The following is a 22797-nucleotide window of genomic DNA, read 5'->3' on the forward strand; positions in this document are numbered from 1 at the left end:
GTGAGGAGGGAAATTGTCCAGTACATCCTGTATGTTCCAGCAATGGGATGTGCATGGGAGGAGAGGAAGAGAAACCAGTACTACAGAAAATATTTGCTCTCATTGAGGCCAATTTCTGCCATAGTAAGTGGCTGAAAGAAGTGGCAAAACAACCAGAAATAATCAGCATGGAATTAAAGAGCTATGGTTTTAAAAGCTAGTGCTTGATGCATATTTACTCAGTAGATTAAGCCTAGTAATTGTCACTGGGACTTCTGTTTGGTCTTTTGCTGAGATTCCTTTGGGTTTGTTTTCCAGGGACAGGGAGTTTAAGAGCATGAACTGGAGATAGATAGGTCGGACTCCTCCCTGCTGTGGTATGATCTAGGGGCTTAACAACAATAATGACATGAGGGGAGTTTTAGCATTCAAAATAAAATAGATTTGCTAACATGTGGTTCTGTCAGGATGTTCTCAGGGAGGCTGTAATTTCTTTTTGCCTGTAGATTTGGAAAATATATTTCCCCTCTTTTAATATTTTTGTGTGTTTCATCATAGGATTTGCAGCACTATGCCTCTGAGTTTTCTTAAGTCATTTGGAAATCCAGTGAAAAATAGGGAACTTGGGCTCTGATTCAGAAGCACTGCTGGTATTCTGTAAATGTTAAAAATACCTGAGTTTCTACATTCTGTCAAAGCACATGTATAGTCCCAGAAAAAGTATTTGTTACCTTTGAAGTTATCGAGATGTTTTATGTTGTTTTAATCACCTCTCATTGAAAGTTTTGTTTAAAATTACTGTGTTAAAATTACTTGTTATGACAATAAAACTTCGTGTATGAAGTTAATGGCTGACATTAGGTGGCCAAGGCAAGAACCGCTCCACAGCTCAAAGAACAGCTGTATAAACAACAAAGTAATAAAAAAGCAGAATGAACAAAAATGTATATAAAATTAATGATTCACTGTAAAGCAGATTGTCACTTGAAAAGGGAGATGTTACATGTGTATGTCTTTCTGTGCTCTTTCCTGTGGTTTTGATGCCGCCAGCCCCTTTCAGCCAAGCCAAACACACAAGTAGTGCTTGTAAAGATAAGAAGTTTCGGTCAGATTATGCCAAGATGCTGCCAAGTAGGCTAAACTGCACGATCAGTCCAGCAGATCTTGGAAATTTGTGTGGGGGAAGACACGTAATGAATACTCCCAGCTAGCCTGAGTACTAAATTAATCAGAATCCAACAACACAGGGATCCACAGGGGACCGTGCCTCTCAGAAATTACCTTTTTTTAGTGTTTTTAGTGTTTAAGTGTTCAACGTGTACCAGTCTGAGCAGATAATACCACAACATCAGTTGCTTTGTGCTGGGGGTGAGGGCAGAGGAGCTGTTGAATGGGCACTAAGGGAGGGTAGCGTTACCGCGGGGCGATGCTTGGCAGAGCAGGCAGCGTCGGCCGCCCCGAGGTCTGCCATTTGTTTTGACCATTAACTGTGACTGATTTGCAGTTGACTGTGAACAGCACTTCAGTGGATGGCTTCACTGTTGGCGGCGGCGCTGCAGTGTCTGTGTTTGGTCTGCAGGGCAGTGCAGCCGCCTCCTCTCGCCCCAGCTCGGCTCGCTGCAGGTCCTGCACGGCAACGGCACCGGTGTGGGAACAGTGGTCGCGTTCCGGTGCTCCGCTGAGCACCGGCTGCAGGGACCGGCCGTCGTCACCTGCGTTTGGAAAGGGAACAGCACGCAGTGGACAGCCGCAGTGCCCTCCTGCGCACGTAAGGTTCTTCCCAAACCGTGCCCCTCCTCCTGGGGTGTGGTGCGTTCGTTTTGCTCTGCCTGTCCTGCAATGTTAGGATTCATTCTAGATACCTGTGCAAAGAAAAAGACAAATTCAGTTTTCTTCAAAGTTGCCCCACTGATGGTAATTCTACCCCATATATGTTCTGACATGCCATTATCACGACACACATAAAAGACTGTTGGATTAATCCCTGATCTCATGTCACTGGTAGCACTTGGGAGAACTGTGCCTCTAGCTTTTAAGCTGTATAGTTCTTTAGAGAATGTGAGGGTGTCTCGGTTTAGAGACAAGTTTAGGAGAAAAACTCTCTGGAATGAGTGTTTCCTCTAAAAAAAAGGGTTCCAAGAATCCCTTTCCACCAATAAGAAATGAATATTAGTGGATGAAAGTGAAAAAAAAACCCAGCCATTTATTAACAAACAGACTGCTTAAACGGCACGGGAGAAAAAGTAAATAAGTGCTAGATATTGAATTGTCAGACCTTAACAGACCCACCCTTCCTCCCCCTCCCTGCCCCTTCCGCCCCGGAAAAAATTCCCAAAATGCCAGAGCAAGATAAAAACCCACAGGGGCTGGCAGCCGGGTGGGGAGAGAGGTGATAACCAGCTCCTGTGTAAGGGAAGAGGCCAAAAGGTTCACGCAGCAGCTCGGGCAAACAGAAGGCAACCCGGTGTATCTCTGGTGTTGGTCCCCTGTCCAGAGCCACAAGCAGTGCAGCAGGTGTGCTTTCCCTCCTCGGCTCAGGCTTTTTCCAGAACAGCCCCTCTGCCCAGCCAGGCCAGGCAGATTCCTCTCCTGTGGCACTTGTTCTCTCAGATCTTGGACCAAAACCGAAGTGTCCAATTCAACATGAAAAGCAGCTGAAGGATTGCTGCTGCAGCCTCTCCAAGCCCAGGAAAAAAAAAAATCAAAACAAATTTCCGCCTTGGTTAACAAAAAAACCCCAAACTGGCCAAGAAAAACCCAGACTGCACCACCACACCCCTCGGACACCAGGACATTGAGGCTTTGAAAAAGCCCAGCAAAGGGCCCCAAGGCTCCCCCTTCCCCCAGACTCACCTTAAAGATACAGCAATTATTTTAGGGCATAAAGCAGACCATCATCATAAATCACCCCAACACTATGGGAATGACCAACTGATGTGCAAGCATATTTGTGAGCCTCTTATCTCCTGGCAGTCTTTTCTGACAATGTTTTTGCCATAAAAGAAGCATAGTGATATTTTTCTAACAATTTTTGGTTGTTGCAGCCACATGGGAAATTTACCATATAGAGAAATAGTGTCTGAATGACAACAGAGATAACTACCTTTTAGCTGTGTTTCTGCTTGTTTATTATAAGTCTGAGCAGACGTAGACCCAAGCAAAACTTGGTACCTCTGAGCTTTGAGGTGCCTCAGACCTCGTGTCATTTCAAATTCCCAGTGGATATATTTCCCTTACAGACACTTAGTGCACTCTCCCACACTCAGCTATTCTTATCTCGTTTAGAGATCCCATAAAAGAAAAAATTACAGAAATCCTTCCCCCAGAGGATGCAGAAATATAATGCTTTGTATGGAGCTCAGCTGAACCATTTGTGATGCTGGTCATTGTGATATTGGAGAATTAGCTGAGTTTTGAAGCACGACATGCTTACTATTCCAAGTGAGTTGGCAGAGATCTGCGTTAGCTGTGCCACATCACATTCCTGTTCCTCCTTTTGTCTGGGTAACTCACTTCAGCATCAGATCTCTGTGAACACTCAGCCCTGCATGTCACTTCTTCCATCTTGCATCCTTCCCCAAACAGAGGAAGACCTGTTGGTTTGCTGCCTGCCAAAGAGGATGTAATTACATGGAACTGTCTTTGCTCTAAATGGCTTCTTTAAGGCCATTTACCCATGTTAGTATCCATTTCTGTAGCTTTGGTCCTTGTTAATAGAGTCTGCAGCTCATCTGCATTTGATCTGCCAACAGACTTGTGCTTTTAAGCTACTGCAGTGCTAAGGGTACTGTGTTTAATTAATTGCAGTGTGAAATGCTTGCGAACAATTCATTAGTAACTTATAAACAGGAGATATTTACATAGTCCAGTTTGAGGCTTGCACAGGTCAAAGCTGAAGCCAAAATTCTCTGATATTTTGACGCATTGTAAGATGAAGGTCCTCACTGAGCAGAAGTGTGAAGCAGGTAGGTTTCAGCATGGTTTAATGAAAATGTGAAAGATAAATTTATGCTCTGATCTTAGAAACGTTTTTGTGTTTGCTTTGCTGCAGCCGTATCAAAGTATGAGACTTTTGGCTTTAAGGTCGCAGTGATTGCCTCCATTGTGAGCTGTGCTGTCATTTTGCTGATGTCCATGGCTTTCTTAACTTGCTGTCTGATCAAGTGTGCAAAGAAAAGTGAGAGGAGGAGAACTCAAAGGTATGTCAAGAAGACAGTTTTAATAACAGTGTTGAGTGTACATGATATGGACTCCATTGCTGTGATAACAAGTGCTTCAAAGGATTTGCCACTTGCAGCACTGGAATGATGTTAATTACTTAAAATCCTTAATTTGTAGGTCAAGCTTTAGGTGTTGAAGGACTTGGAATTCCAGAGTATTTAAATACCTGATGCCTGTTAGTATCAGATAACCTCAACATGCCTAGGCAGATCTGGATTTACCCAGGATTATGCAGAACACACAAGTCTTATTTTCTGGCATAGCATTTCTCTCCTCAAATTATTGAAGATTGGCAGTGTTTCCCCTTCTTCTCTATTTATTTCCTTTTTTCCTTTCTTTCTTTGAACACTGCTGGGAAGTGGAATCTCCCTGTGTCAGAGCCATCCAAGGCCTCACCATCTGCAGAGCATCCTCAAAACCTCATGGGGCTGGAAGGACAGAGGATTTTGTCTCCTGGCTTGGAGCACAAATTGGTGGATTATAAACAGGAATATGAAAATGCCAAATTTTCAATCCAGTTCAATATAAAACTCAGTGTGGATAGTGTCAGCAGGAGCACATTTGCCTCTAGGCTGGAGCCAAGCTACTGTTGCTCATGAGAGCACTGAGTGACCTACAGTCACTGCTGCAGAAAGCTTTCCACAGGAACTTGGTTTCTGTCTCACTTTTCTTGATGATTATTCCTACCAGTGGCGTGGAGGGAGACTGGGGAAGACAGCAGTGAAGGTTTCTGTGCCGAGTTGTGGTTTGTCTGAAGCTGTGTGGGAACCAGCTGAAGGGGGAACTTCTGTCATTTGAAATCCAACTGTAGCCAAAATAGAGATTTTCTGTTTCTATTGAAAGATTATTTTGTGTCAAAAAATGAAAGTCATTGGTGTCAGTCATAACATTCAGGTTTTTACTGGTAGCATGAAATAAGTTGCTTTGAAATGAAAGGTTAATTGTTATTTTTGGAATTGCCACTTTTCTTTTTGATCAGACTATTCATATCACAGTCCTTGTTTTTCATTTATTTTAAATGAAGCTTTGTAAAAACGAGCCATTTTCATTATTGTAATGACTTTATATTTTTCCTCTTACAAAAGAAAAGCCCTTCACACTGGACATAATGACCTGATTCTGTCATCAGGCTGTAAAATTATTTCTTTTGCTGAGACCTTCTCAGTTCCCTGCTCCCCTGTGCACCTTTCCCTGTCTCCTGAAGGAGCTGCTCCATCCCATTGGCAACAGAGCCCAGCTCCAAGGAGAAACCTGGGGGCACTGCAGGCATTGCGTATCTTTTCCCTTCTGGCAGAAAGAATTGAAGTCATTTACAAACTGTCCATGTCATGGGAGAAAACGTAACATAACCCTGTGCAAAACTTGTCAGGTGCAGTGGCAGCATTTGTGTTGGTAATGGAGGTGGAAAAGTGCATTGACTTCTAAATGCACAAAGCATTCATCTGACAAAAAGCTGCAGGCTTGATAAGTTAATACAAAGTGAGAACTCTTGGGGAGAAAATAATAGTGTCTCTTAGACCAGATCTGAAAGATGAGGTAATCTGTACCTATGGAGCAGAGGGGATGTCCTCACCTTGACTGTAGCTCTGAGGTCTGCATGTCTGCTTCTTTTTGCTCTTAGTTGGTTACCTGAGAGATCACCTCTGCCTACAAACCTGCCTTGCATGGTGTATAATGATCTTTGAAGTGCCATCTTATGTTTAATAGAATCATAGAATCATTAGGATTGGAAAAGACTCTTAAGTTGAACTGTCAACACAGCACTAACACCATGTTCACAACTAAACTGCCACATCCACATGTGTTTTGGAGAGAAGGGGGATGAAGGCTGCTGAAAGTCCTCCCACCATTCAGCTTCCTCATAGATCTTGTCCTACTAAGGAAGCATGGCTACTTTTTTCTCTGGAAAGAGCAGGATTGCGTCCCAAGAAGACAGAAATAGAACCAAAATCAGTGTCACTAGTTCTCACAATATGATCTTCTCCCACCAGCCAGTGAGAGTGTCTGTGATTCTGCAAGTCTTAGACTTCTTTTAAAAACAAGAAAAGAAATTGTGGATATTTTCTTCTTGCCTCAGAGTTGCAGAGAGCAGCATGTAAACAGCTCTGAACATTTCCAAAAGAGAATTCTTACAGTGAGGCAATGTGCCCTATGCTTAACAAAGGCAACGCTACCTGTCTCCTCCATTTTTAAGTCAATATCTTTTCAACCTGCCTGGTGATTTTGGAAACATTAAGAATAGCAGTGATGCAAAAAGTCATAGAAAATATTTTTTTTTCCCTGAACTAATTTATCCCATTAAATGGAGATGATCTGAAGTCTTCTCACACACAACAGGTTGTGGCCTGATGTCACTGTTTAAGGTCCTTTAGAGCACTGACACATCATCCCACCTTATATGACTTTTCTTATGACCTGTAGACTGGAAAAACACTGAATCAAATGGACATAATTCTTGGAGGTTTGTTACTTTGAACTATCCACTGGCTCTCATAAAAAAATTGTTCTCATTTTCTTGTTTGTTTGCTTATTTTTTGAGGAGTGCTGGACAGTACTTACAGTATCACTATTTTACAAGATAATATTTATGCTATTGAAGAACTCCCTGTCTTAGGGTGTTATTTAAATCTCTACAAGTTTGGCTTGCACATGAATTTCATCATGTCTTTAAGTGTATTCTTCAGTAAACCTAGAATGAGATTTAAGCTCTAGAGAGTCAGGTCTGTGGTCAGGTAACAGCTCAGCTGTACAGCCATATATCACAATATGTTTCAACTGCTTGGTATATTCACAGAGAAATGCATCTGTGGTGCCAGCTGAGGACTGAAGAATTAGAGCACATGCAAGCTGCTTACTTTGGTTTTAAGGGAAGAAACAATAACAACAATAAGAAACTCAGGAATACATCTGTATTTGGTGATGTGACTAACATGGCATATGATAACCAAGGCTTCTACAGGTAAGGCTGTTAAAATAAAGTAGGTTTGAATGAGTTGACAGGATCCTGGCTAATCGCTAATCAAAGTTAAAGCCAGCTATGAGAGTAGGCATATCAGTCTGTGCACCCTTAGATAAAAGTCTGGCTATTTTGCATATGGAAAGTGGCCACTGCTTCTAATCAGAGATGGAAGTGTCATTAAAGGTGATTCTGAATAAAACTGTCCTGGAATTGCTCTTGGAACAGATGTGACCCTTCCTTATTTATACCTTGTTCCCCTTTTCCACTCAAATAAGAACTGTTTAATCAAGTAATTTCAAGAGATTTCTATTTTTTAATTCTGTAAAATGAATAGACATGTAGGAGTGGTGGGTGGTGTCCTGGTTTGTAAGATAAGCTTGTATTCTATTTGCCATCTGTTGGAGGTTGGGCAGGTTTATTATCTCTTCCAAGAACGATGGTTTGCTCCGAAGAGGTAATGGTTTGTTAATGGGCCATTGACTGACTCACTGCAGGCCTGGTAACGTTACACCATCCCATTGTGAGATGCTCCACCCAGAGGGGGAAGCCAAGCACTCTTTTATGGTATAAAGTGGTACCTTTTGGGAGACAGAGCAGCTCTCTCTCTTTACGGGATTCCCAGAGAAGCGGCTCCTTCGGTGGGATTCCCAGAGAAGTGGCCCCTTCGCTGGATTCCCAGAGGAAGACTAGCCCAACTGCCACCAGATCTTCAGAGAAAACTATACCCTTCTAAAGATCACCACTTCAGCTGCAATTCATCAGCCACTGCAAGAGGAGCAGCTGTCATTTCAACTGGACTGCTACCAACACCCCGACTCCTCAGGGTGTCAGGTTGTGGACATTATCACTAGTTCTGTTTGTACCAATTGCATTTGCCTTTTTAAATTGTTATTTAGTTTCTCCTAGTAAAGAATTGTTACTCCCATTCCCATAACTTTGCCTGAGAGCCTTTTACTTTAAAAATCCTGGTAATTCAGAGGGAGGGGGTTTACCTTCTCCATTGCACAGGAGGCTTTTGCCCTCCTTCACAGACTCCTGTCTTGTCAAAACAAGACAGTGGGACGGTTTGGACAGATGGAGGCAAGAGATCCCTGCAGCCAGGGCTTGGAACTTGGGTTTATTGCAAAGGGTGCGGGTGCAGAGCCCTGCTCGGAGCTGCCAGCCACAGCTCAGAGCAGGCCCAAAAGAGCAAGAGAGAGGAAGTTGCCATTACAATACCATAAATCTTCTTCTGTACTGAATATTCCAATTTTCACTAACCGATCTAGTACAAGATACAAATCCTATAGCATTTACATACAACCTATAAGAATGATTACATTGCCATACTGTGTTACATTTTAAACCCTAAAAACTACTCTTTAGACCCCCTCTGCTAAGCTAGTAGGGTCTGCTCTGACTCTTGGACCTGTCTGCAAGCAGAGGGTATTATTTCATAAAAAGGGGAATACCTTCAGCCGGCCATACTATTGTTTTCCAGTTGTTCAGTAACCAAGGCTTGGTATCTCAAAGCTTGCATTCATTTCAGTCTCGCTTATAGTTTCCATATTCTCAAAATCTTTTGCCAGGCAATCATATTTATAAGGCTTTCCTGTTTCATCTGCACAACAGACATGCAAGGTGAGATGTGGAAATTCTGCTAACAGATCTCATGAAGACAACAAATGGCCTGTCAGTTTTGTATTTCACTTGCAAGTTTTGGGGTTTTTTGTGCGTGTGTAACAAATTAGGCTAAGTTTCGTCATCCTGTGTTTGTCTGGCTTACTGGGAACAAGAGAACAGTGCAGGCACTGAGGAGGTGCAAACATGGAGCTGGCGAGTGCTGGGAGGACCAGAATGAAAGGATGCGTTACTTGTCTGGATGATTGCTGTGGTACCGTTTCCCCCCCAGTGTGAGGTGGGAATGTTGGTAGCCTGTGCCTGAAGGAAATCTCTAAACCTGGGTGGGTATTGCTGCAGTGGTGAAGCTGCTACAGAATTGATTTTCGAAAGAAATAATTACAGGCACGTGGTATGGTTGGAAAGAAGCAGCAAAACTGAGGGCAGGCAGAACCAAAGGAAAGATTCTATATATTTCTACATATCCATGGTCAAGAACAAACCAAAAGAGAATTTAATCAAGACTCCTCAGGGAAGGTTCAGGCTTGATATGAGTAGACCTTTGTGTACCAAGATGGTGGCCAGACCCTGGAACAGGGTCCTGGAGAGGGGGTCAGTGTTAGTGGCCCAAACTGGCATTGCTCAAGGGGCATTTGGACATGCCCTTAGTTTTATAGCTTTCGTTTTTGGTCAGACCTAAAGGAGTCAGGTGGTTGGACTGTCCAAGTTTTAAAAAAAAAAAAAACGTTTTCCAATTCCCATCTGAGTAGAAGTTGCCTTGGGGCAGTTTTCCTTATCTGTTGTTAATGGCCCCATCAATGCCTGAGAGATAACACCGTCCAGGAGGAGGAGGTGATTAAGGACACACCTTGTGACTCATAATAACCCATTGTGAGATGCTCTGCCCAAGGGGAGGAGCTAGGCATTCCCACCTGGATAAAACTGGAGATTTCTACACAGAGGGGAGCCTTTCCACAGGTTCTCTGAGAAGACACAGCAACTACATCTGCCATCCCAAGAGGACTGCAGCTACTCCAATTCGGACTGCTACCAGCACGCTGGCCAGGTTGTATTCTGACTTTGGCAGTAGCCTTTCCCTTTGTATTATTGCATGTATTTTTGTCCTTTTCCCCTTTTCCCAATAAATTGTATTTCTGACTTGGAGTCTCTCACTGGTTTTGCTTTCAAACCAGGACATGGACCCAGTGATCCTTGTGAGTCCCTTCCAAATGAAATATTTCAGTCTAGTCTAATCTAGTCTGCTGTAGTCTATCAGCACCCTATCCCTATTCTATCCTACCTTATCCTCTTCTTGTGTTAAGGTTTCAGACATTTGGAGGAATTGTCCAATGCATCATGAGATGTTTGAGCACAGCAGCAATGCTGCTTGGTTTTTCTAGGCAGGAGCTGTCTGAAGAAGCACAGGGGATGAATCCTCTCCTCCCTGCCTTTTCCAGTGCTGTGGTACATGCTGTTTTCTGCAACCCAGCCATGGGAAGAGGCTCTGCAGCCCACTTAGAAGGGGAAGTTGAGATGCGAGCTGTCTGACAAGGGAGTGGGTGGAGGACAAATTCAGTAATTTTTACAATAGCTTTCTTTCTTTCCTTGAAGAAAACTGTTCTGCTCTTCTTGTAGCATATGAAGTATCTGGAAGAGTAAGAACTCCTCCACCCTTGAAGAAGACTCTTTTGAGTATATCTTAATTTATTTTTGACTAGAAAAGTATGTAGGTTGTGCTACTTTTCTGACTTAATTGAATAGATTTTGAGATTAATATTTTGATTCAGTACTTTGGGATCAAAATGCTGTAAGAAGAGATAAAATAAAAAGCTAATTCTTTCAGGTAAGGAATATAAAATAAAAATTCAATTCTGTCAGGGGGGTAAGGTATTAAGAAATACAGGTTTACAAAACAAATAAAGGTTTGCAGACAAATTTAGGATTAAAATACTCTAATCAGTTAAAGAGGTGCCTTAGTATGTTGACAAGATAATTTTGGATGCAATGAGGTGAAACAATGTGGATGCAGCTTGCTGATGTGCAGAGGTTATAAATAACAACAAGAAGAGAAGCCCAGCTGTGTGTCTGTAGGAGCTTCACTGTGCTGTTCTTGGACCTGGCTGCCACAAAATGAGAACTTTCTCCCCTCATGTTTGAAGCATGGAACAAACATCATGAATATGTAGTTTTGCAGGGAAACATTGAATTTTAGTGTCAACTGCTTTAATTATAATGATCCTCATTCTGACTGGTTTTATGGTTGAATAAATTGCTTAAAAATGATAAGAAATATGTGTACAAATACTGGGATCATTAGTTACAGAGTGCTGTCACTCCAGATGCCACCTCTTTCATTTGGATGTAAAGAATCATAATGAGGATGAACATAACAATTTTTACCAGAAGTTCGTATCTGCATGAGCTGCAAGTATTTACAGCATATTTGCTCTATTATATTATTGAAAACACTAAATAATGTTGAGCAGGGAAAAACAAGTTACAGATCATGGTGCTGCTGGGAGGGAGGTGTTTCCCCAGCGTTGCTTCTGAGAAGTTTAGAGCAACAGAGATAGCAGTTTTCTCTGTGGTGCAGAGGTTTGAGCCAGATTAGCTGAAAACAAGGGTCTGTGTCTAGGGAAGGGAGATTAGCTGTAGCCCTGGGCTGTAGTTAGACGAGAACAATATCCATGAGCCTCTGAAGCAGCCCCCAAGAGGACTGCTGGGCAGAGGGCTTGTCAGCATATTGGGTATGGTTCTCAGAGCCTGGTTGCAAGATGAACCAGGATATGCTCTTTTTGAGTCAGTTATTTTCTGATGAAGAATAATTCCTGACCCTGCAGTAATTCTTCTCTGGAGCACTTGCTTGGGCATCCACCACCTGAGACAAACAGCCCTCTGCCATCCCAGCAACAAGCAATGTGGGAGAGCTAGGATCAGGCATCTGCCCGAGAAGGCAGGTTGTCCTCTGCTCCATGACAGGCACAGGGTAAAATATCAGTAAAGAGAAACTTAATGGCAGCTGTCCTTCCTCTGTGCCAGCTGCTAGTAGCGTTTGAAAGATAGAGGTGAAGGTCACTGAGACGTTATGTTAAAGAAATGGGTGTTCAAAAGAAGAGTGGAGTCAGCTTAATGCTGGCAGGGGCTATGCTCACCCACTGCTCATGGTCAGATGTAGCTGCTCCCCAAGTGAAGGTGTTCCAGGGCTTGACAACTCTTTCTGTGAAGAATTTTTTTCCCAATATCCAACCTAAACTTCTGCCAAAATTACAGAGCTTAAAACATGCCTTCAATTTTCTGCAAGAAGGCAAAGCTTCACAGCAAGCTAGCGCAACAGCCTCAGCAGAGCAAATAAGGATGAGGAAATGCAAATAAGCAATGGCTCCGATAAACACCATTGCCAGTTTTTAAATCTGTAAAGAATTGTCCTGTTCTGTCCATTGCTGTAGTGTAAATCAATTAAATTTTAAGCATCCATTCAGGAAGGGGGCTGTCCTGTGCTTGTTTAAGTAGTTTGAGTAGTTTGTAGCATTTACACTTGTTCTGTAAGTGAAGCGATCAGTTCTATAAAATCATAAGGAAATGCAAGTGTTCTGTGCCAGAAATGGGAGCCCGAATCCAACTGGAACCACTTTTGTTCTGGCAAAATATGCACAACCTAGTCTAACATTGTGAGAGCAAACAGCAAACCCTTCTGGCATGAAGAGACATTAAAAAACCAGGCACTCCTCTTTTGGAAACTATTTATATATCAGCATGTGTAGAAGTTACTGTCCCCAGAGCAGCACAGATAGCCAGTGTAAAAAAAAATGCTGAGAGAGCTCATTTCAGTTTGCATTCATCTTCCTAGTGATGGTCAGAACTAGCCACACCTTGGCTCTGCTGCTCTGCTTTTCAGTGTAAAAGTCCTGTAACCTGTCCTGGAATAGCTACTTCCTTGACTCAAGGGATGTGCTGGTTTTTTGTAAGGGAGAATTGATGATCCAGTATTTTCCACACTCAGGAGAACTGAATGTAGCTGTACACTAACTCCTTTTCATTCTCTGTCAGCTAAGATGACAATGAGAAAAAAAGTAGTCCAGCTCAAAAATGCAATCTAAAGAGAATCAAAGAAATTTGGTGTGGTTGTTTGTCTAGTGTGGGAAGCATTTGGAAGAAGTTGGGCATTCCAAATTTGGACTGCTTAGAGGTGAATTATTTTTCACAGCTCTAAGTCAAGTTACAAAACATTCTCTGCGAAGTAGCTGATCTAACTGCAGAAGCTAGTCAAATGGAAAAGCCCATGTTTCAGTAGGCTTAAAGTCTTCCTTTCAGCTATTCACAGAGCTGGAGCATATTACCAAGAAGAAAAAAATCCTTCTGCAGAGAAGCAGGCTGGTATATTCTCCCACAGGAGATACTTTTAGTTGCTGAAATTTTTGTACCAGAGACCTTTTTGACTAAAAGATGCTATACCATTCTACCTGGCAAAAAGCAAATAAGGGCAATCTAGCAACAAAGAATTCCAACTGAAAAGGTTTTGTGAAAAATCACAAAGCCAGCATGCTATTAGGAGATGCAACTCAGCATTTTCAGCATCATTGTGGGGTTTAATGCTGCATCACATAAGCATCCATTGATACAACTGTATGGAATTGATACAGTTCTGTACACCAAATGTTTGATTACATGGCATCATGAAGGGGAGGAGACCCAGCATAGGAGAGAGACAGATTTCCTTTCCCCGATGCCTTGAACTTCTCTATTCATAGAGTTGTGTTTTTTTTTTTTTTAATCTCTTGTTTTTCCTGTGCTCCGTGTTCCCCACCACCACCTTTTTTTGCACGCTTCAGAGAAAGCTGAGACAGGGGAAGTGAGCTGTGGTTTCACCTTGGGGCCCTGTTAGAAGGGTACTATAAACTGGCTTTTAAGTTACCACCCATTTCTGAATTTAAGTCGTAATTGTCATTGCAAGAGCTCGAAGGGGGCATGTTCAGCAACATGTGCTTTCAATAGAGCTGATATTATTGTTTTCGTGATGCTTTCCTGATTACCCCAGGGTCTTGTACAAAGCCACTAGGCATACAGCAAGACAAAAATCCCCTCCCATCCTCTAGTATAAAAGCTGGTTTGAGAGGCGGTGCCAGCACCAGGCAGCTTTGTGGCTACATTCTCACACTTCTCGGATGTCCTGTTGACAGTGTTTTCCCTCCAGCAAAGAGCAGCTCTCAAGTCACACAGAAAAATATTCTTGTGAATCTTCTAAATCCCACTGACAAATGCTGTGATGGCTATTCTTCTCCTCTGATGGGAGCTCCAAATTTTATCTGTCAGATAAAGGCTGTCCTTGTCAAATGCATCATGCACTTGGTTGTGCAGTGCCCAGGGCAGGTTTATATTGCCAGGTAAGGGTGCAGAGAAGGGTTCTGATCCTCTTGCTGTGGTGTTACGAAGTAGCCCAGTTGGGAGCTGGAGTTATGGAAAGTTAAAGTGCTTGAAAAAACAGTCATGCTCATTCAGGACAAAGTACAGAGCTTCCAAGGATGAGAGAGCAAACTGAAGACTCTGACTGAAGGTCATGCACACAGAGCAAAGCCCACTGAATGCACAGTTGTCCCTTGGTGACACTGCAACCCTCTCAATAGCTCTTCTTATCCTCTGTTGAGGTGAAGCTCCACTGGCTTCACTGTCCCTCTGATGTCTTCAGGGTTTAATCTATTGCAGGGAAGAGTGGTGCCTACTGTCTCACCCTACACTTACAGAATCACGTAACAATGGAATGGTTTGGATGGAAAGGGACCTTAAAGATTATCCCATTCCCTGCCTTGCCATGGGTAGGGACACATTCCATTGGACCAGGGTGCTCCAAGCACTATCCAACCTGGCCTTGGACACTTCCAGGGATGGGGCAGCCACAGCTACTCTAGGCACCCAGTGCCAACAGATGCCAATGAAAGCTTAATTGTTCCTGAAATGGGAGGAATGGGTTGCTAAGCCAGGAATACATTTCTTCTCCAAGTACAGTTTTAGCCAGTTTGGGTTCCTGAGTAGTGTACTATGGGTTATTGAAGTGTTTCACAACGTAGAGCTTTATAGGGGAAAACATCAGAGTAGGATGACTTCTGCTCACATGGACTGCTCAGGTATTTACTGCTCTCTTACCAGCATACCTAGATTTGAGCTATAATCCTGGCAGAACAATTTGCAAAGACTTTTTTTTCGAAAGGCTGTTTTGCTGGCCCAGGCAAAACTTTATTCCAGTCCTTCTCTGTCTGTCTGCTGCTTTGATTTGATTTTTATTTGACCTTTGACTACCATCTCAAGAAGATGGAACTGAGTTCCTTATACTATAAATAAATAAGTGCACAACAGCAAGTATCTCAGATTTTCTTTTGGCAGTGAGGTGTGCTGCATTACCCCATGTAGCTTCTGCTCCCTAATGGCAAGTCACAGGGGTTCTCAGTGCTCAGCAAAAAGGTACTTGAGATCTTGTTGAAGCTTTTACAGAAACACAATTATTTGCCCCACTGCTGCCAACTGGTTTTGATGCTGGGAGAAGCAATTCTTTATGTTACAGCACAAGTCATTTGCGAAACACCTGATGTGCCAATAAAATGGACAAATTCTGTACCTTCACCAGAATTAATGAAACAGAAATAACTTTTCCCTTTGTGCTTACAGGTCCCAGGAAGAGTGGACTCAAGATGTCGTAGTTCCTGGGTGTTGCAAAGACAACAGTCACCTGCTGAAGGTAGCCAAGAGCAGTGGTGCACCTAGGGAACACATGGTACTGAGACACAGCACTGCACTGCAGACGGTGAACTCCATACCTGTTGTTGAAGTCTACATTCATAAGGATAATTACAACAAACAGACCTGCCAGATACCTGGATAGCTGGTGTCTGAAATGCAGCTGCTTCTCTGGACCAAAATGAAATATTGATAGATGTGCCTTAAAGACAACATAGAAAGTTCATGATTAATATGAACTGTAAGTTTTCTATATTCCAAGATGGCTATTTAAGACAAATGCTTCAAGGTCTGATACAAATAAAGATATGAATATTGGGGCTGTCAGTCCAGAGCTGTTCTCTGCGGTGTGCTGTGCAGGGTGATCATGGCAAAAGAATAATGCCCTTCTGCATAGCTAGAGAGGTGGTGCCCAGTTTGCATATTTGCCTCATATGAAGTTGATGATAATAGTTATACACCCCTCAGATTCCAATGTTCTCTGAATTAGTGGGTTTTGTAAGAATTTCAGAAAGAAAAGTCTCACATATTTTTACAAAGTAGCATGAGATAGAGCTACAGAAAAAATTTGGTTTTAATTAAATGCCCCATTGTTTTGTATCAGAAAGATCTTTAATTCATCTGCTCTGTCTTTAGAGAACATGTGAGACTGAGTGCAGCAAATGCCCATCTGCAGGTTTGCCAGCCTGTGGGAGAGGAGATGGCACATGGAGGGATGTGGTGTTGTGCTGTGGCACACCTTGGGGCCCCCACCTGTGACCTCCTGTAGCTTCTACAGGTGTCCCAATGCAAGAGCAGTTGGTGTGCAGATGGGGACAGCGGTGCAGCCTTCCTGGAGCAGCCAGCTCAGGATTGCTGCAGCGTCATCACTGTGAGACCTCTCTAAATAAAGGTAGCTACTGAGGTAGCTTTTGAAAGCCTGCCTTTTTCCTTGTTGTTAATCTGTATATAATGTGAGGAAACAAGGTGAGTTTTTTTCTTGTTTTGTTCCTTTTGAATAGTTAAGTAACAGATACAGTGCCTTTTCTACTGTTTATATGTAAATCGTTGTATATCCTACTTATAGTTTAGTTATTTTTGTTCCAGTTGAAGCCTTACTTAATACTTTTATCAGCTGTTTGATGGGTATCATCACATCCCTCTTTTGGGTAGAAACATGACCTTACAGTGGGCTGCAGTAATTTTTTTATGGTATATTCCCTTGGTATGAATCAGGCATCCTCTCACAACTGCAGTTCTGAAGCTTCAGTTTTGAAATTGAAATTACTGTAGCCTTCTGGCAAATGCCTCTTCTATCCTGGCCATACTCTACAGAGATAAAAACATATGCTTGAAATTCAGTGAGATGGAAGTTGCAACAAAAGAGCTTTTTTCTTGTTTCTAATAAGCTTATTTCTACTGTATGTTACACCAAGGTGCACCCTTGCAACACACTTCTCACTATGCACTCCAAAAAGAAGAATGGATATACTTCCCATCACTACACCAAATTAAATTCTCAATTCATCCAATTAATACTAGCTAGTGTTTCTCAGGATATAGTTGTGCTGTGAACTATTCTGACTGCAGTTTTCAGTTGCCTTTCAGACCCAGACAGCTTCTGTACCCAGCAGGTCAAGGGAGATGGTTCTGTCTTCTGCTCTGCTCTGGTAGGATCTCATCTGAAGCTCTGTGTCCAGCTCTGGGGCCCCAGCATAGGAAGGACATGGAGCTGCTGGAGCCAGTCCAGAGGAGACCACAGAGATGCTCCAAGGGTTGGAGCCCCTCTGCTCTGGAGCCAGGCTGGGAGAGCTGGGGCTGCTCACCTGGACAGGAGAAGGCTCCAGGGACACCTCAGAGCCTCTTCCAGGGCCTAAAGGGGTTCCAGGAGAACTGGAGAGGGACTGGGGACAACGGGGAATGGCTCCCTACTGCCAGAAGGTTAGATGAGATGCAGGAAAGAAATTCTTGTCTGTGAGGGTGGTGAGGGGCTGGCTCTTAGAAAATGGAAAAGGGCAAATCTAATAAGGGGTGAGAAGAGAACCTCAGAAGTACCAGAATGGAAGGGCTTCTCTGATCCCCAGAAGTGTAGAACAAATGGTTAAACAAGTTCTTCACAAATAAGATACATCTCAGCCTAAGATTAAAAAGAGTTACAGGCATGGGAGGAAGGTGTTCTGCCCTACTGGCAATATTGTGCTTAAGGTACATATGTGTAGGGTGGCCAAGATACCCTTGATCCTGCCTCTCTGCAGCTCCTTTGAATTTCCTTCCTCTTCCCATCTCTATGATTATGTTCACAGAATTCCATTATTTAGTTCCCTGGTGGTTTAATTTTATTATGTGGCTTTAAAATGCAATAATGTGACTGCAAGTGAAATAAATTCCCTGTTGGGATGTTTGGGTCAACACTTTGTGTGAGCAGACAGCATGGCTCCTGTTCTGCATGAGGCTAAGATGAGTAATATCGGATGGGACAAAAAGTGCACTCTTGAGCTGCCAGGGATGCTGATGCTGGCAGCCATGGAAAGCACCCCAGAAGGCAGGTAAATTCACTGTCCCTGTGTCAGAGCTAAATGACTGTCATTTATTTGGGCCGCTAATGCAAGAGGCAGCAAAGTTACACCAAGATAAGGAAGCAACACCCAAACTGTTTGTGAAAGATTTGTGGCTTGGCTCCTTCTGGGACTGTGCTTAGTTCTGATGGCTGCACGCCCTGGAGTTAGCTTTATGGCTTGTGCAAACGTAATTTATTGTCAGAAGGGAAGTAAGTGCTGTGCAGGAAGGAGATTAAAGCAGCTGAGGCTCTAAAATAGACATTTAAACCTTGTAAGCCTTAAATGTGTGCTGGCCGGTGGTTCCAACTGGATTCAAGCTCCTATTTCTGCTACAGAACACTTGCATTGCCTTTTGTGTTTTATGAAACTGATAACTTGCACACTGCTCACAGAAGTCTTTCCCACAGGACTTACACTGCATCTATGAGCTGCAGTCTGCAGTGGCCTTTAACCTGTTGCAGCGTGGGCAGATGGTAGGTTGCTGAAACCTTCCTGAAGTGTCCCTACAAGGAGAGCACTCCATGAAGCACACATCAAATACAACACTCACATGCAACAGCTGGTAATCTAAGACAGCGGAGGCAGGAAGGGTCTTTGTATGGGTTTCCAGTGGTAGTTTATTTTACCTACACTCTGAAAGGGTCTAGGGACAAAGACAGGGCGAAGTAGAGGGTCCAGGATTATATACTGGTACAAAGGGGCAGGGGCAACAGCAACAACCAGTCACCTGAAGGTGTGAGCAGGAAAAGGATTACAGTGACCAAAAGGGAAACACAAGGGTAAACAGACAGGGGTACAGACCAACGAGGGTACAAAGAACAAAGAAACAGCGAGAACCGTGACTATATGTGGTTGGTTAACAGCCAGTTGAACGTCCAACAGGGGGAGTGGCACTGGGGTTGGTTGACAGCATGTCACAGGAGTGTATGGGAGAGTCTGAAGTCCAGCAGACATTCTTCCAGGGCATAGCCCCAGGAAATCCCCTAGCAGGCCCATAGGCCTCCACAACTCCCCTTCCTTTATTTGTTAAAAAGGCCTCTCCTATAGACTTCTGTAAACATTTAACTAAACAGGAAAACATAAACAAGACTATGACTACAACAACTAAAATCCTCAAAATCCCTTTCACAAAATATAAAGCCATCCGCCCATCTGAGCGGACCATCGCAGCCCAGCAACTCTCCATCAAGGATGACCCAAGAACTCTAACCTTAAACTAACCCGTGCCCAGAACTGGGCTTTACTTCACACAGGCTGCACACCAGCCTCTCTATCATTCCTGGCTGTGGGGATCAGATGAGGCCCAGAGCTGGCACAGGGATGACTTCCATGTGAGGATGTGTACCTGAAGTGGCTTTGTTCCCTTCCCACAGCTCTGCAGAATGTCAGTTTGCCAAATCTATCAGCTGTTTATTTACACACCTATTTTAAGGGGAGGATTTTCTAACAGCTTTATTTGCTTCCTATCTTCAATGAATTCAGTTGTGTTTTTAAAAATAATTAGCTATTTTTTTCATATGTACAGTTTGATTTGTGCTTTAGATAAGGAGCCAAGTGCAATATTGAACATGTTGTGAAGCTGATTGTTCATTCTCCAGAATCTGTGCAACATTTACCAGGACTGTTTGTGATCAGTATACAGAGCCCTAGTCTATGTGCCCATTATTCCCTTGTGCCAGGATACACAATTTTCCCATTATCTGCATCATCTTCTTGTTTTACCTATGCTGTTAACATTTCTAGTGATAGGATATCATAGAGCAAAACCAGGGGTGTGTAATTCACCAGGTACAAGGTGAATACACAGAAAGTTACAACTGACCAGGGGCTTCCAGACCTGTGGATGCTCCAGGCTATCATATAATATCCTAAGCTGAAATGGACCCTGAGGGATCATGGAATCCAAACACTGGTCCTGCACAGACACCCCAACAATCCCACGCTGGGCATCCCTGGCAGCACCGTCCAAATTTTCCTGGAGCTCTGACAGCCCTGGGGCCGTGCCCATTCCCTGAGGAGCCTGGGCAGTGCCCAGCACCCTCTGGGAGAAGTTTCATCCAAATCAGTTCTGTTTCCATTTCACGGTTTGGCTTCACTGGTTAGGAATAAAGAGCTGGGAATTTGCAGCACATCTTCTGCTTTTGTGTTTGGAATCAGAACTTCCTTCATCTCCTTCTAACCAACAAAGTAATCATACCAATAATCATACTCTGACTATATAAGATTGGAAAATAACATATTTTATATGCAAAGCTACTCTAGAAATTATTAGCCTACACACCAAAAGCCTTCATAACTCTGAGCAGACAATCATCTTGGTTTTCAGAGCTAATTACACGTCCCCTAAAATCACCAGTAAACTGCTGCTGACTCCCAAGGCGCAGAGGTGCAGCAGCCCATCTCTCCCGGCGGCGCTCTGCCGGCTGTCGCAGCTGGACTCGCTCCCTCCCTGTTTACTTTCGCTTCTCCGAGTAGCCCGTGACCTCCGTTTATCCTGTCAAGGAGAATTGCACTGAGGCTGCCCCGCGTGGGACGTGTGCCGTACACGGCACACACCCACCCTGAAACCGATGGACGATGCTCTACAGAAGCTGTAAGTGCACATTTGTAACGAGGAATTTGGGCAAAACAAGGGTCTAAAAGGTGCAAATCTGTGGGAACAGGAGTTCAGAGCGAGGCGCAATGGCTCTGATGGGAGTGGCCAGCCCGTCACTGCCTTCACATTTTTTCCCCTTCTTAGAGCTTGTTTTTGTAAATTATTGACTGAAACTTACTGAAATGAGCCTAATGCACTGTCTGACCTTTTTAAGAAATACCATATTGTATTTTCTTAAGCACAAGTCTGTTAGACTGTGCTGTCCAGATTTAATTTGTTGCTAAAGAGATTCAGTCATCTGGTGGTGGGAAAACAGCAAAGCGTGTTGTGATCCAACAGTTAACAGATAAAACACCTCATGATACTGTTTGTTGCCAGGACAAGGGTGTTATTAAGTAAGTCAAATAATTCACTCAAATAAACAAATCAGTCGCTTTAGCGGGGGGGGGGGGGGGGGGGGTGGAGGTGTGCTGGGGGGGAAACAGTACTGGCTTTTGAGATTAGCTAAGCAGGAAATCAATCTTCTGGCAAATAAAACATTGTGCAGGTCACTTCGCATGGCCAGTGTTAAAAACGGGACCACACTCCCTGTACTAAAAGTGATTGCAGCATTTATTCTAATAAAAAAGAAAGGCCTAAAGCAAGGGGGCCCGCGGGCTGAGCAGGGGCGTTCCCGTCGAGGATGCTGCAGCGCGGCGCTGGGTGTTCTGGGCAGCGATGTCCCCGATGTTCCAGGTGGAGCGGCGCGGATTCAGTGGGTCAGAAGCCCCCTTTTTATTTTGTTTTTTTTCTTTGTCCTTTTGGATTGGTTGCTTTTTGGATCCTTCATTTGCATGAAGATTTAATGCGCTTGATTGGCCCATGACAGTTCTGTCCAGGCTGGCTCATTTCGCTTGGGGGGGTGGTGCGCTTTATTCAGATGTATTATGGTACGTTGAGTACCGTAATTCTTCTAACTTCCCTTTTAACCCCTTTTACCATAACCAAACTAACCGTACATGCTTAACAACTATCAACTATTTTACAATAGCTTCTAACCTATTTTTAACAGCCACTAAATTCGGAGGCAGAACTCTGAACTGAATCAGAGTTTTGGAAGGGCACTGGGCGCTGTCAGGAAGCGGGGGTTCGCGGCGTGCCCCTCGCTCCGGAGCGCGTTGAGGAGCGCGTTTCTCGCCTCGCTGTTCGCGTCGCTCTCGTCACCGCGGCCGGGACGCGCTTCCCCATCTGGCCGTGCGCTGCGACTGTCACGGGATGTGACTGTCACCATGGGCAGCCCCAGCCCGGTCCTTCCCTCCCCGGGAGCACGGGCACTGCGGCGGCCGGCCTCTGCTGCGGACGTGTGGCTCCGCAAGGATCTGTCTGCGCAAAGAGAGCCCGACAGCCATCCTGCTGCAGAGGTGTTGCGTGCCACCGGCATGAAGAGGAGATACGTTTAACCTCTTCTTCTTGTGTATTTATCTGAGACTGCAGGACAAAAATATCTCCAAGCAGTGTGGCACTGTACATTGCAGCATTCCTGAGGGATTGACTTTTGCTTCCACTTCACTCACTGTGCTTTGAACAGCATGTCACAGAATCACTGTGTGCATTTCGATTTATATTAGAGATTTCAGTCCATATCACACTAAGATGAACAGGCTTTCTGTTTAGTGGTTTAGATTCCAGTAGTTTAAAAAGTTCTAAAAGCTTTTAAATTTAAAATTTCTAAAATTTCTAAAAGTTTCCAGGGAAAATTTTTAGCACAGCACAAAATGCAATGAATTCACAGAGGTATAAAGGGGTCATAAAAACAAATCCTCAGCATGACATTCTCCTACTGCTCCTTAGTATTAGGCAACCCCTCTTGCTGTAAAGTATTAATATACTTATGGAAGTGAATCATAGAATATAAGAATGGTTTGGGTTGGAAGGGACCTTACAGATTATCTCATTCCAAACCCCTGCTATGGGCCAGGGCATTTTCCACTGTGCCAAGTAGTTCAGCCCCATCCAAAATAGCCTTAAAAATACATCACAAAAGGAATGACACAATTCCAAGTTCCTTTTCACAAGGTTCCTGTTTCTTTACCAAAATAGATTGCCAAAATTACACCAATGCAGGCGTGATCAAGATCTCTATGTGCAATAATAATAATTTTAAAATGTATTTTCATGCTGTTAGGAAGATCTGGGTTCTG

The 22797-nt window shown here is 43.6% G+C and overlaps 1 protein-coding gene across 3 annotated transcripts in view; it reads left to right on the forward strand.

Moving 5' to 3' along the window:
• The window catches only part of SUSD3 (sushi domain containing 3), a 37984-nt gene that overhangs the window by 11664 nt on the left and 3523 nt on the right, over nucleotides 1-22797 (forward strand). Inside the window, exons 2-5 of one of the 3 annotated variants that reach the window (XM_077786032.1) lie at nucleotides 1559-1747; nucleotides 4031-4178; nucleotides 6995-7159; nucleotides 15416-15725. In XM_077786032.1, coding sequence (XP_077642158.1) covers nucleotides 1559-1747; nucleotides 4031-4178; nucleotides 6995-7159; nucleotides 15416-15629 — 716 coding nt within the window. In that variant the 3' untranslated portion in view covers nucleotides 15630-15725. Of the gene's footprint in view, nucleotides 1-1483; nucleotides 1748-4030; nucleotides 4179-6994; nucleotides 7160-7653; nucleotides 8094-15415; nucleotides 15726-22797 lie in introns of those variants that run through there. The other 2 variants (XM_077786030.1, XM_077786031.1) reach the window with 2 other exon arrangements.

Source organism: Lonchura striata, chromosome 12 (assembly GCF_046129695.1).
Source record: "Lonchura striata isolate bLonStr1 chromosome 12, bLonStr1.mat, whole genome shotgun sequence".
Lineage (NCBI taxonomy): Eukaryota > Metazoa > Chordata > Aves > Passeriformes > Estrildidae > Lonchura > Lonchura striata.